This window comes from Triticum aestivum, chromosome 5A (assembly GCF_018294505.1).
Source record: "Triticum aestivum cultivar Chinese Spring chromosome 5A, IWGSC CS RefSeq v2.1, whole genome shotgun sequence".
Taxonomy (NCBI): Eukaryota; Viridiplantae; Streptophyta; class Magnoliopsida; order Poales; family Poaceae; genus Triticum; species Triticum aestivum.
Genome location: NC_057806.1, coordinates 239071600 through 239085847, shown reverse-complemented (window position 1 = coordinate 239085847; position 14248 = coordinate 239071600). Strand labels below are relative to the sequence as shown.

General features: G+C 40.9%; 1 protein-coding gene and 1 long non-coding RNA gene across 5 annotated transcripts; one reads left to right on the top strand and one right to left on the bottom strand.

Annotated features, from left to right (window-relative positions):
• Nucleotides 1–6122: 6122 nt before the first annotated feature.
• Nucleotides 6123–10892, bottom strand: LOC123102875 (uncharacterized). Its single transcript, XR_006449457.1, has 2 exons — nt 10413–10892; nt 6123–10330 (listed from the first exon to the last, which is right to left on the bottom strand). It is a non-coding gene; the product is annotated as an uncharacterized lncRNA (long non-coding RNA).
• Nucleotides 10893–11098: 206 nt separating this feature from the next.
• Nucleotides 11099–13494, top strand: LOC123102872 (vesicle transport protein GOT1). 4 transcript variants are annotated; one of them, XR_006449455.1, is made up of 6 exons: nt 11099–11468; nt 11567–11692; nt 11980–12073; nt 12150–12230; nt 12317–12387; nt 12957–13494. XR_006449455.1 is itself a non-coding variant. In XM_044524334.1 (6 exons), exons 3-6 carry the CDS (start codon nt 12038–12040, stop codon nt 13187–13189), a joined length of 261 nt encoding a protein of 86 aa, XP_044380269.1. In that variant the 5' UTR covers nt 11099–11468; nt 11567–11692; nt 11980–12037; the 3' UTR covers nt 13190–13494. The 4 variants fall into 4 exon arrangements, 1 of the variants encoding a protein (XP_044380269.1); XR_006449453.1 differs by adding an exon at nt 11816–11878 and having other exon boundaries at nt 12317–13494; XM_044524334.1 differs by having other exon boundaries at nt 13117–13494.
• The last annotated feature ends 754 nt before the right edge of the window (nt 13495–14248 follow it).

Sequence of the window (14248 nt, the reverse complement as noted above, 5' to 3'; positions counted from 1 at the left end):
AGCCACCCCGTTTTTAAATTTGAACTTCTAGGTTTATTTTAAGAGAGAAATTTTTTTTATATAAAATTGTTTGAGATGCCTTTTTTAATGACCTTCTTTGGGTTTGTAACAAGCATTAAACCTGTTGCGCCCCAAACATTATTTTTTGTAAATTGAACTTCATAGTTTTATTTTTCTTACAACGGTAATAATTTGAGTTTCCCGTATACATCAAACTACTCCTCTTTTTTAATTTGAACTTCATCATTTTTATTCTTTAGCAATAAGGAAAATATGAGTTTCTTTATAAATATCGAACTTCTCTATTTTGTAATTTGGACTTCTTAGTTTATTTTCTTTCAGTGACGGCGAAATCCAAGTTTTGTAATAAATATTGAACAGATCTGTTTTTTAAATTTGAACTTCTAGTGTTTTTCTAGAAATGGTGATAATCCCATTTTTACGATTTTTTGAACTGCTCTATGTTTAAAATCTGAACTTCTTAATTTTTTATTAGAAACGATGAAATATCCATTTCAAAGTGCTCTCTTGTTTTTGTACTATTGTATTATTTTTTGTGTGAACTTCTTATGTCCTTCCCATCAACAGATTCAAATTTTCCATTTTTTATACATCAAACTTTTTGCATTACTTTATTTTGAACTTCTTGTTTTGCATTCTTAAATAATGAGAAAAATCGTAGTTTCTATAATCATCAAACTTCTCCATCTTTTTAATTTGGACTTCCTGGTTTATTTCTTAGTAGCAGAAAAAAAATCTAGTCATGTAATATATATCAAACCACTTTTTGGAAAATAGTATGCTTGTTGGCAATATCAATGACATGTACAGAGCAGAGAAGCACAATTGATTTAACGAAACATTTCTAAGGATTTTGTAAAGAGTAAACTACATTCCCTTTTTTTTATTAATTTTTGTTTCTGTTCGAGAACAAAGAGAACATTCTTTTTCCTGTTAATGATTTGAAGTGAATTTTATAGAGTTAAATTTTGTTTATGCTCTTTTTAAATTTGTTTGTCACTTCAAGTTCTAAAAAATCGCAAATCTCCCATGTTTTTCTTTTGCATGTTTAAATTATTTGAACTTGCTGAGATACACATAACACACCGCCCCCGCCCCCCCCCCCACACACACAACCCACTTTCGTTACTCCCAACCCTGTATTCCTTCTAGTTCGAGTCAAGCTGCAGTAGAATATCAGGATGACTTTAGCTCCTCTTGCCAACGAGATAGAGTGGATCTTAGGAGTGGTCAGGGGGGAGATGGAATTTGATGCTGTAGTACATGGGAACATGACCGACTCTTTTTCTTGGGCAGCGGCGCATGGCCCTAACGCGTCTCGGGCGCCATGAAAGCCATAGCTTGGAATTGCCGAGGTATGGGCCGAGACCTCGGCAATGAACGTATGCTATTTCTGGCCAATCTGATTCGTTCTACTAAAGCTCAGGTAACCTTTGTTTCCGAAATCAAATCTTCCAAGGTTCGGTCGGTTGATCTTGTTAATAGGTTTGGTGTTGCTAATAGTTTTGTTGTTCCTTCTAGAGGAGCCTCTGGAGGGCTCTGGCTTATGTGGAATGATGAACTCATTGTGTCTGTTCATAGTGCCTCCTTTCATTATATTTTAGCTAATGTAGTTCATCTAGCCTCGGGTGTTCACTTTTGTTTGATTTGTATATATGGTGACCCCTACCATAGGCAGACTAGTGCTATTTGGAGTCAAGTTTCTGCTTTTGTGTATGATAACTTGGGTAAGCCCATGATGTGTATTGGAGACCTTAATGACATCTTGTATGATACAGATGGTTGTAATGGTAGTGTTAATTATTATCGCATGTCTGCTTTTCGTTCCCTTGTTAAAAATTGTGGTTTTTTTAATATTGGTTTTAGTGGTCCTGCGTACGCTTGGCGTAACAAACAGCATACTGTTAATCCTATTTACAGACGTCTAGACCGATGCCTTGTCAACTCTGACTGGTGTGCGCATTATCCTAATTCTAAAGTGCTCAACTTACCTATTATTCTCAGTGATCATGCGCCCATTCTCGTTTCTACAGACGGTAATTTTCTTAAGCCGAGGCAAACTTTTAAATTTGAAAACTGGTGGTTGCTTGAAAAAGACTTTACTAGCTTTGCAAAATCTGCTTGGAATAATTGCACTTTTACCTCTTTTGCAGCAAAGTCTTCTTCTTTGGCAGGTTCTTTCAAGAAGTGGTGTAAGAAGAAAAAGCCCTTCCAACAAGAGCTTTTGGAAATTGAGTCCAGTATTAATCAGATTCAGCAGCTTCCAATTCAGCAGCAAAATCACACTTTGGAAAGCTCTCTCACTCTTAGGTATGAACAAACTCTCTCTAAGCTCAATCAATTTTATAAACAGAGAAGTAAGAAGGGTTGGGCCACTGCTGGTGATCGTAATACTAAGTTTTTTCCTCAGGCTGTGATCAAAAGAAGAAAATGATGTGCTTCATTTTAAACCTAGTGCTATCACTAATACTTTTGTCAATTATTTTAGATACATCTTCTCTTCGCCAAACAATAACACTGCAAGGCCTTTTCTTAATACTCGTTTGCCTGACAACTCCTTGGATCCTACTTACTTTCTTCCAGATAAACATGAGATTTTGCAGATTCTCAAAGATATGAAGTTGAATGCTTCTCCGGGTCCGGATGGATTTAATGTTGAATTTTATCTGGCAGCATGGGATTGGATTGGCGAGGAAGTTACTCAACTTGTGACTACCTTTTATAAAACTGGTATTTTACCTCCTCATATCAATGACACTAATATTGCTCTCATTCCAAAAAAGTTAGTTCCTCAAGTTCCTATGGATTATCGTCCCATTAGCCTTTGTAATGTTGTCTACAAAATCATTGCGAAATCATTGGCTAATAGGATTAAGCCTCATCTTCCGAACTATATTGATCCGGCACAACAAGCCTTTATTAAGGGTAGAAGAATTAGCGATAACATCATTATTGCTCAAGAGATTACTCACTCCTTCGCTCTAAAATCGTGGAATCATCATGCTTTCATGCTCAAGATAGATCTTGCTAAAGCTTTTGATCGTCTTGAATGGAGTTTCATTGTGTCTGCTCTTGCACATAAAGGTCTGCATGGTCATTTCATTAATTTGATTCATGCTTGCATTTCTTCTCCTACTTTCTCTGTGCTTATTAATGGGCAGCCTTCTCATAAATTTAAAAGTTTCAGAGGTATTCGTCAAGGCTGTCCCATGTCGCCTTATTTGTTTGTTATTGCTATCAATGAATTATCTGTTGCTCTTAATGAAGCTCTAGCTGCTCATCATCTCCAGGGTATTTCACTTGGTCCAGATTGCCCTTCTATTCATTCTCTATTGTTTGCAGATGATCTGTTGGTTTGTGGTCAAGCCACTATGCAGGAAGCAAATTCTATGGCTCAACTCATCCATCACTTTTGTTATATTTCAGGTCGAACACCAAATTGGGCCAAATCTGCTATTCTTTTTAGTACTCATGTTAGTCAAACCACTATTCAAGAGATTAAGCAAGTTTTTCCTGTTTCTATCATGGATAACAATTTCACCCACCTTGGTCATCCGCTTATTCTTCCTGCTAAAAATAGAACTGCTGCTTACAACTTGTTATTGATAAATTTCTGAATAAATTGCCTGCTTACAAAGCTAATATGCTCTCTCATGCTGCTAGGCTTGAGCTCATTAGGTCTGTGTTCTCTGCTATTCCTGTGTACTACATGTCTAATATTTTGTTTACCAAGAAGTTTATAGCCAAACTCACTGCAAGGAACTTTTGGTGGACAGGAATCAGACAGAATAATTCTAACAAGAGCCTTTGTCTTAGGGCTTGGAAGGACATTTGCAATTCCAAACAGGAAGGTGGTCTTGGCATTAGGAACTTGCAAGCAATTAATGAGGGCTTACTTCTTGCAGCTGCTTGGAGGCTTGCTGAAGACCCTTCCTCCCACCTTCATCTTGTGCTCAAATCTAAATACTTCCATGATGCCTCTATTTGGACTGCTATTTCTACTACTCCAAAATCTGCTTTCTGGTCATCCATTTTAAAAATGTTGCCTAAACTGAAAGATCACTCTTTTTACCAACTCACGCAAGGGAATATCTCTCTTTGGAGTACCCCTTGGTGTTCCCTTTGGGCTTCTGTTCACGACAATCTTATTATTCAGCCTTCAGGATACATATATCCTTCTCTTGTTAAGGACCTTTGGATACCGGGTCAGAAAATCTGGAACAATGACCTCATTAACTCTCTCTTTCAACAGCCTCTAGCCTCTGTTATCGTTCAAACTGACATTATTCACCAAGATTGCCCGGATATATCATGTTGGGATCTAACTCCTAATGGTACTTGTTCTTCCAAGTCCACTTATAAATTGTGTTTGCAGGATATTCATGCCAATCCAAGAAATACTCCTTCCCAAGTTTTTTTGCAGATGAAAAATCTTCTCAAGTTGATTTGGAAGCAAAAGTTGATGATCCCCAGAGTTCAAACTTTCGCTTGGAGACTCCTTTGGAAAGCTCTTCCCACAGGTTTAAGGGTTGGGCGCTTTTCCGTACATATTTCTCAATATTGTTGCAGATGTGGTCAGCAAGAGGATGAGGTTCACATGTTTTTTCTTTGTGACTTCGCTAGAGCTGCTTGGTTTTCTCATCCTTGGTTCATCAGAACAGATGCTTTAGTTCAGATCTATACCAATATCCATAGTATTATTCTTGCTTTACTTAATATGAACCATCCGCATGCTTCTGTTGTCAACATTCTAAATTTTATGTGGTGTCTTTGGAAAGCGAGGAATGATTATCTTTTTAATAGAAAGAAAGCTACCCCTCACCAAGTTAATATTGCTGCTACTTCTCTATCTAATGATTTCTGTGATCTGCTTAACAGTTCTTCACACCATCAGCCTCAAAACTCCAGTTGTATCTTAACCCATACTAATCAACTTCCCTTGCAGGGACAAACGCTTAAATCAGATCTTCTTATCACGGGACCGAAAGTATATACTGATGCATCTTTTAAGTGCAAAAAAATTCCAGGTTTATTGCAGGGAACAGCAGCCACTGGAGTTGGTATCTACATTTCTTTGCCGCACGATCAGAAGGAAGTCAGCGTGCAGATTCAAGCTTCCACCTCAATTACAAGTACTCCTCTGCAGGCTGAAGCGTTTGCTCTTCTCTTGGCTGCAAAAGTAGCTAAATGTCTCAACATCAGCCAGCCGACCTTCCTCACAGACTGTCTCTCTTTGGCTTCATTTACGGCTAGTAGAAAGATTACTGAAACTGCTACCCCTTGGACTATCAGGAAAGTTTTAGCTGATTTCTTCTGCTACTCTTCAGACCTTCAACCTAGAGTGTTCCATATTTCTAGGGAAATTAATGGAATTGCTCACAACGTCGCTCATCAGGTTCTTACATCAAATGTAGAACCTGACATATGTTGTTTTGCTTCGGCTCACAGGGACATGGCTTGCCCTGTAGTTTCTCTCCTCTAATTTCGAGTTTGAGGGCTTTGTAATTCATGCTATACGTTGCTATTGAGCTGAGCTGAATGGAAAGTTTGGCGCTTCGTGCGCCTTTTGTTGTTCAAAAAAAAAGCATAGTAATAGTCGGCGCGTTGTGCAGCGGGCATCGCTCGATGGTAGTAGCAGAAGGCGGTCGTCTGCTTTTCAGATCAATGTCCTTGAATTGGTTTCGAAGAATCAACTTTTGTTGCACTGCAGATTTAAACACACAAGCAAGTCCCCTCCTGATGAATGAATGAATTGAACAAGCGAGATGAGTGAGTCTGAATATGCATGAATATATAAAGGCCATGTTTTTATTTGGAATCTCTGGTACTTCTGAGAATATAGACTGAAATAGTAGACATGAGTGGAGCTTAGATGCAAGAACATGAATGAGAGAAGGAAGAAAGGTGATGCCTAGGAAGGTCGGATTCGACCGTCCCTGCAGTCCACACATGACAACAACGACCAGGTATATTACCGACACTGCAGGGGGTAGCAGAGGCTTCAGGCTGTCAGGCACTCATGTGTAATGAACCAATGACATCTTATCACTGAAGCAACAGTACAAGCTACGAAATGAAATGTCTCTAAACTTCAATATTACTTGGAAATGAAATGTCTTTTATTTCAGCCGTTGGCTAAGTCAGGGAAGCGAACAGTCAGGGCAAACAACATTGCATCAAAGATTCTTTAGAATCGCAAGCCTTCCACCAGCAGCCAGCCAGACGCTAGCTTAATTGCAAATTTATCAACCGGATACTCAAATGTGGTTCCTTCCCTTCAAAAATTATTGCTCACTGGCAACGTTGTTTGCCACCGAAAAGAGTGACCCACATTTTTGCTTGGTGCCTCTAGCTTCTCCAACTCAGAACAAGAACAATCTAAGCACTACAGCCGTTCTCGGCTTCTAGTAACTTGCTAAAAGGGGGAGCTGATCTTACGAATGTCGTACACATTAGATACACATCACCAAACAAAATGGGGCAAGAAGCAGGGAGACTGGCTGTCATCAGTATTTAAACTAGAGAAACAACTTATGGTCAAAAACGCTCCATCAATATCGGTCTTGTCCTGGTTCTTTTTCCTTGAAGAAAGCTTGGTAATGATCGTCGGTTTGTTTCAAAACGGTGTGATTTAAGACATCAGTGCCTCTGGACTTACCTTCCTCTCTGATGCTACTTCTTTCAGTCTCCTCACTGTTGACTAGCGGATCGTGCGTCAGGTTTCATTCGGAGCTGAAGTGTGCTTGCGAGAATTTGCTTGTTCCTCGTCACAGGTGCAGCAAAATCACCACACGAAGGGCCGAAGGGGGAAGAGAGCAATCTGGTGGTAGAAGCACAACAAGAACAGTAAACACACTGGCTGAATGTCTTGTGGGAAGAAGATAACTTCTGACGTGTAGAGTGGACGAATGATGTTAACAACAAGGTCGTTGTAGTAGTGGTAAGAAGCCACTCCAGGGTCATGTCCATTTTTTTGTCGACCATACCGACACTGCATATTTCGCGGCTAAAAAGACGAGCATCTTCCAATTCTTTTGAGCGACTTGCTCCCAGCTGCTACTGCAGCTTCCCTCAGCTCTGGTTCTGGTAGTTCGTGGGGAGAGGATGGAGGCAGAAGGGCAGCAAAGCTCGAGGGAGCAGCTCGGCCTACACGAGCAGGAGGAGGAGCAGCATCAACAAATTGCTAGCATCAGTTGCTTTAACTCCAGAGGAAGAAGATCGAGGTTGCAGTTCAGACATGCGCCACGGGGAAGGTCATTTTCTGGGCTCGCCGGAGTTGGGGGTCGTCTCCCCTTCACATCGAGGAGGAGGGGGACGGAACCTGCTGGTGGTGCTCAACGCGTGATGCATGGCTACAGAGGAAGCAGGGGTGGTGCGCTGACGCGAGGGCGTCGGATGGTGCGTGCTCCGGCGGTTGGTTGCTGCGCTTGGCCGCGAGGTAGCGGTGCCCAGTGGAGGCGCCTGGGTAGGCGGCAGCGCACTGGGATCCGGCGACCTCTCCTCCCGCATCCATGGTTGTTGTAGGGTCATCGGATGCACGGCGGGGCCTGCGTGGGGGAGACTTGAGAGGGACATGGTACTAGAAGGCGAGCAGCGGTAGGAGAAACGGGTGGCGGCGCCCGATTTTTTGATGGCTGAATTGCGGTGGTGGGCGGTGCGGGGCAGATGGCGAGGCGGTGGTCTGGGCAGGTCGTAGCAACGACGGCGTGGGGCAGGTAGCGGCGGCGGCGCCATGGGGGATCGGGAGAGAGTGAGAGGTGCGGGATTCGAGTGGTTCGGGGAAGGTGGAGGGTGGTTCCTGGATTGGGCGTGTTCTCTTTTTTTTCTGCCTGCCGGTTCGGGCCGTCGGAGAGTTCAGGAACATCTAGGGTTAATAAAATAAAACAATAGTTATGCTTCCCTTAAAAAGCAGTATATGTTTTAACAGTAGCAAAAAAAATGTTAGCTAAAGTGAATACAGAGCAAAATTGTTATCTACAACTGAGTTAACTCAACAGCGCAAAACATGTAAGTACAAAAAAGTGAAGGAAGAATGCATAAATTTTATAAAAGCAGTGAAATGAACAGCGGGTGTCACATGTATTCATACCATGCCATTCTGCAGATTGGAGGTCTCCTAATGCCTTTTGCCTTGACTACATCGTGAAGAGAAAAGTGTCAAAGAAATCAGAGTACCAGATTATGTGTGCTAACTGGTAAATATATAACAGGAATATTCCTGTCACCCTATCTACACGAAAAAGCACCTGAATCAAGCAGTGAGTTGATATCGACATATGAAAGCAAGGAGAAAATTCCTTTCTACACGAAACAACATTATCATCAGCAATACAATAGTCCATTGACCTGTTGCGCCCCTTTTTCAAGAAGCTAATAAAAACCAAGAATTGGTAGCCGTTTTATATGCACAGATATCATTTCATTATTGGTTGGAGAGAAAACAAACGTTTTGATGCCATATTATTCGAAGCCACTCTTAATAAATTATTGAGATGAACACTTTTGACTAATGTGGAAACATGGCAACAAAATGTAATATCTAAATGAACAACATCCACCTTGAGGACTGATGCATAAGCAATGACCTCTCATAGAACCGTATCGATGTCAAGTAGGTTATAAACATGACACGGTTAAATAATATGTAGTCGAGGAAAATAAAGATAAAGAAAGATATCTTTGTTCTTCGTACATCTGGTACGAAACAATGTGAATTCATGTATCTCACCAAGGACAAGGAATCTTTTACCCAGTTAGCAAATTAAAAATCATGAAACGGTGGACCTACGACTGTGTGACTGCTTAACTTCAAAGACATAAGCTATACATAAAGCTTAAACTTGATGAATGTGAACATTCAGATACATAGAAACATATGAGAACTCTGTTGGCAATTATCCATAAACTTTATATCATGCTAGTAACTGAGGTACACTACAGATCAGAAATGTGACATTGTACTGTAAAACTATATAGTAGAGGTAACATGGAAAGTATGTATCATATAGATCATTAGAAGTATTGATTTATTCAGTACTTTGTGTCATTGACTTATCTTTAATATTATTTTTTCAGAAGGAAATGCTCCTTGTGCCGCCACACATACATGTTACTACTCCGTCCCATAATATAAGAAGTAGATTATTAGGTCCTTCCATTTGAAAACAAAGTTCAACTTATGTATGGTACCAATCAACACAGCAAACCAGGAGCTCTATTTGGAATTTGTAAACAATAGAAAGTTGGAGATCACTCAATGAAGAAGCACAAATATAAGAAATGAAACTGGATCTTGCCTAAAAAAAAGTTAGGGGATGCATTTTAGTTATCTTGAAGTCTGAACCCTGAAACAAACATATCTGATTTGCATTCTCTCAAAGAAGGAACTTATTTTGCTGCTTCTCTGCAATTTTTTGATTCATTCTTTGCCTAAATTGTAGCGTATCTCTGCTCATGTTTATGCATTGGAAGTATACATGAAAGATGTTACTGCAAAACTGTTGCTTGTTAGCTGACTGAAAAATTGCTGCTTATCTCAGTAGTAAAACTGCTGTTGTTTGTACACTGAAAAACTGGTGCTTATCTCAGTAGTAAAACTTCTACTGTTTGTTAACTGGTTGAAAAACTGCTGCTGTTTGAACCAGTATTATGCACCTTATGTATCTCATTAGTAAAAGAGCTTCTACACTGTCGTTTTGTTAATTGGAAAACTGCTTGTTAACTGACTGAAAAAATTCAAATCACTTGCATCCAGTACGGATACAATGCTGATGTTTGTTCATTTTGAACCAAACTTTGATATAATCCAGACTGCAATACATACTCTATTGTGCATATTAAGTTTCAGAACCATATGCCAATACCAAGGAATGTGAGCTGTTTATTATGTTGGAAATCTGTTTCTTATCTACTCTAGCAATTTATACCAGATGACTGTATAACATGAAGAACATTAGATCTTATGCCCTTGAGCATTCCTTCATGAGTGATATCTCGTCAATATATCTTAAAATATTTAGACCTTCACCAATAAATCTCCCGGAAACAATAACTGGATGCAACCGCCCTCGAGGTCAAGTGAAAATATATTTTTATTGAAGTACACAAACAAAAATTGCACATATATTTCTATTGTTACAGTTGGCCAACCTGCATCTTAAAAATAAAATGCAGAAACAAACATGAATGGGAGAAAGTGGTGATTCACCCCTTTCTTTTTCGTCAGGCTCTTTCACAAGATTCTTTCTCCCCGTTCCTATCTCAGATCTGAAATTCCACAAGATTCTTTCTCTTCTTTTCTATCTCAGATCTGAAAAAAAAACAGAAATTGAGAATCAAAATCATAAAATCAGAGAACTGAGATAATAACTGGGAGAGGAGGGGGGAGCAACCTAGATTGTGGATTGTGATGATGGACGACGAGCTCCTCCACTCCACCATGACGCGAGCACCGCCTGGAAGTCCTGCTACTCTGCTCCCATCCCCCATCGCCATCCTCCTCTGCGCCTCCATGCCCACCACGAAGTTGGCCCTGTTCTCCCATGGTGGCGTCCCTCCTCTCCATCTCTCTCTCTCCTGCAGATCAAATCGAGCGCCGCCGCCGCCCTTTGCTTGCAGGTTGCCACCGGCGCCAGAGAAACTCGCCTCCGTGTCTGCACGCCTCGGATCCGCTGGATCTGGGATGAGGAGGGATGGACTGAGTGAAGGGGACGAGGAGCTAGGGGGCGGCTGCGGGGTGGAGAGGGAAAAGGATTAGGGTTGGGACAGGGACGAGGAGGGGGAGGAGAGAGCGGAGGGGGCGCGGGGGCTGAGGAATGCACGTCGAGCACGGGGCGGGCGCGTAGTGGGTGGCTAATCCCTACACGGGAACGGCTGACCCAGCCAATCCATGCGAGGCTTAGCCCACCAGTCATAGGCCAATAAAAGTAACTGCACGGTGAGAAAATTACCAGCAGTCAAATGATCGAATGATCTGGAGTCAATGACAAAGGAGATCCAACGGACACGAATGATGCGCGCAGGAAGGCGTTCGGATGAGCGGATTGCACAGCAGGATTTATATGTTCGATCCCCACAGCCGTCTTCCACACCCTTCCTCCTCCTTCCTTCCTCGCTCGTCAGCCGCCACAGCCGCCGTACCCTCCCGCGTCGGACGCCGCTAGACTCGTCCATGGCTCCATCTCTCATCCCAGCCTGACTCAGGCGGAGTCATGGGTAGCAGAGAGGAGGAAGGGAGGCAGATGAACGATGGGGAAGGGGATGGCATAATCCAATCGCCCCGGGCCGTGCCTACACGAGTAGCCCCGCGGCTTGATTCTTCCCTGCCTGACGAGGGGTAGGTCTTGACAATGGCAGCCCGAGGCCGTCAGATCCGTCACCGTCGTCGTTCTTTTGGTCGAGGAAGCCGTCGTCCACGTGCTCCTTTTCACCACCACTGCTGGACGCTGGTGAGGCTAGCCTCCCCCTCCAAGCGCATGTACTTTCCCGTTCCTTTCTATGCTCTCTCTCATCCCCTTATCTGTCTCTCTATTGTACATGGAAACAGATTTGCCCAGTTCCCAGTCCAGATTTAATGAAGGAAATTGTTGTTCATACAACGTCAATTATGGATATGGTTCCATCTTGTTGTGCTGGACGAAGGGTTGGATGGAATAAGAATTGCTTCCTCTAGGTATTATTCACTGAACCTCACTTCATATGGTTATAGTGTAGATCTGTTCATGCTCAGAATAAGAACCATTCATGCTGTTCAGTCTTTTATTCTTTTTTCGTTGGTTGTTGTACAAATTTCCAGGAAGATATAATCAGGAGGGACCATCTAATAGTTGCTAAAGTTACTTCTGAACGCACTCTCTAAGTATGCATGTTGGATGTTTAGTTTAACTAAGTGACACTTGTTCTGTACAATGCACTTGCATCTCTGAACTCTTGCTCTAATTGTTTCACATTTTCCAACAGAGATCGGGCTGGGCTTGACTGGGTTTTTGGAGTTCTCTTCTCGTTTCTTAGGATCCTCATGCTGTTTGACAAGGGGTTCCTTGCAATGGGAAATGTAAGAATCATCCTCCTGGTTTACTTATACTTCGCTCTAACCTATTGCATCCTAATTATCATGCATTTCATGTCAGGTTCTCTTCGTCTCTGGTGTTTCTCTAACGATTGGACTGAAGTCAACTTTCCAGTTCTTCACAAAGCCTAAGAATCGCAAGGTCATATACATGTAATATTTAATTAGGTACTTTTGCTATCCCTGGACTACACAAGTCAATGGAGCTGATGTTCATCATTGTTTCAGGATTGTCCATCTTTCAGTTGGATTAAGGTTTTCCTATTGTCTGCAAATGAAACGTACTTGATGTACATCTGGTATGATAAAAGAAGAGATTGACCTTTTCTTTTGTAAAATTTTCTGCAGACGATGTTGTGGAGATTGATTTGAGAATTTGCGTGCTTATTAGTTCCACTACTTTTTTCTCATTAACTGATATTAGACGTGGTGTATAAATGTTGCACCCGACTCTATTTTTCAAGGATATACGAATGAAGCTATAGTACTTGCAAACTGTGACTCCTCTTTGCTGGACAAGGAAAGTAAAATGATAACCTACCATGTAGTAAAATTACATGGTTGATCTCTGTTTTGTACATGTTAGGTGAGCATTATGAAATGTTCTACTTCCCTTAATAGAGTGTATTTTCCTCTCATCAAATGCTCACTTATATTTCTGGAATAAACAAATATTTTGTGTTGTAACATGTTTTGAGTTTCGATGATTTACCATCTGCCTTCTCCTCTGCTTTATGTCGCTTCTCTAAATTATTTCTCCGGGCCACTACCATAACTTGCTGGTTTAGTTTAGGTGTGTAGGCAGAATTTTTCATGTGATTGTTTGAAACTACAACCACGTTGAATGTGCTTTTGTTTATTTATCAAGGATCGACAGTCTGAGATGTAGTGCATTTTGATATCTGATGTTGCTGCTATAAAATGTGTTGCACTCTGGGTTGTGATACCTGTACATCTAACAGGTAGTTCAGACTTTTTCTTTCCAAGTCCTATTGTGGCTGTACCATTTTACTTGCGTGTGTATGCAGGTGTTCTTTTGGCATCATACACTCCCCTGTGAAGTGCGTGTTTAATCATCATGCAATGGGCATATGGATTTGAGGTGTAAGGTGGTGTTGGAACTGATTGATGCTACTGGGTTCTTCATATGTTTTGTTCTTGGAACGTTTGTGCCATTAAAAATTCAAACAATGTATGCGTGCTCGCTTAGCTCTAACCATATGCCATGCGCTGGCTTTAGTTTGGTTAAAGAAGTCAACTCCATTAGAGAGTTTATAGCTTTGTACAGTGTCTACAGTTCTAGAGCTTCATTTTTCCTATTGCCATGCGTGTACAGTTTCAGAGCTTCATCACATTGTGGTAGGGAAAGATAGTATGCAGAATGTCAAAAGCTTTATTTTTGTCCATTAGATAGTTTATAGCTTTGTCACTAGAGGTAGGTTTATAGCTTTGTCACTGGGGGTAGTTTGTCACATAGACTACCCCTGACAAAATAAGTTCTCCATGCAACATAGTTAATTAGTGAATCTACAATGCATGCTTATTTCTGGCAGAAGCTTAGTGGATGAATTAGCATTTTGTAAAGGCTGTCTAAGCTCCCTTCTCTTTTCTTTCTATAAACTGGAAGGCTAGGATAGGTTTCTAAATTACCATTTTGAACAATGTTAACAACTTTACCATTTCTCATTTCTTTATACCATTTTGGGATTGTTTGAGCACTATACCAATATTTCGCTTTCTGCTAAAGTCAAAGATATTGTATCCTTGAATGTTTTTCAATTGCCAAACATGCCAAATTCTGCATATTCGTCAAGGTGACACGGATTTTGGTTTTACTTTCCGTCTGCAGCCTCTTATATCATAGGCGAGAAATCGATTAAAAGATTGTATTGGTTCCGAAATAATGTTTTAGTGTTGAACTATTGATTAATCCCCCTTGTTTTCTTTAGTCTGCGTGATTCAATAGAAATGATGTTTTAGTCATTTTGATAGTTATGAAACAAATGTCATAGACCATAGCTAGCTATTATGGAGATGTTTCGTAGTATTATTTTTATACAGAAGGGCTAAAGCTCCAATCATACATGTTTGCTCAAACCTAAAGCTCCTAACTAATGAAAATATTTTGAAAGCATTTAATGATTTTAAAGGTACATACAT

Excerpts from the sequence above, each read along its gene's own strand:
- LOC123102872 (XM_044524334.1), top strand. The coding sequence starts at position 12,038 with ATGCTGTTTGACAAGGGGTTCCTTGCAATGGGAAAT. Across the intron at positions 12,231-12,316 it reads CAAAGCCTAAGAATCGCAAG|GATTGTCCATCTTTCAGTTG; the intron begins GTCATATACATG and ends TCATTGTTTCAG. Across the intron at positions 12,388-13,116 it reads ACGTACTTGATGTACATCTG|GTGTTCTTTTGGCATCATAC; the intron begins GTATGATAAAAG and ends GTGTGTATGCAG.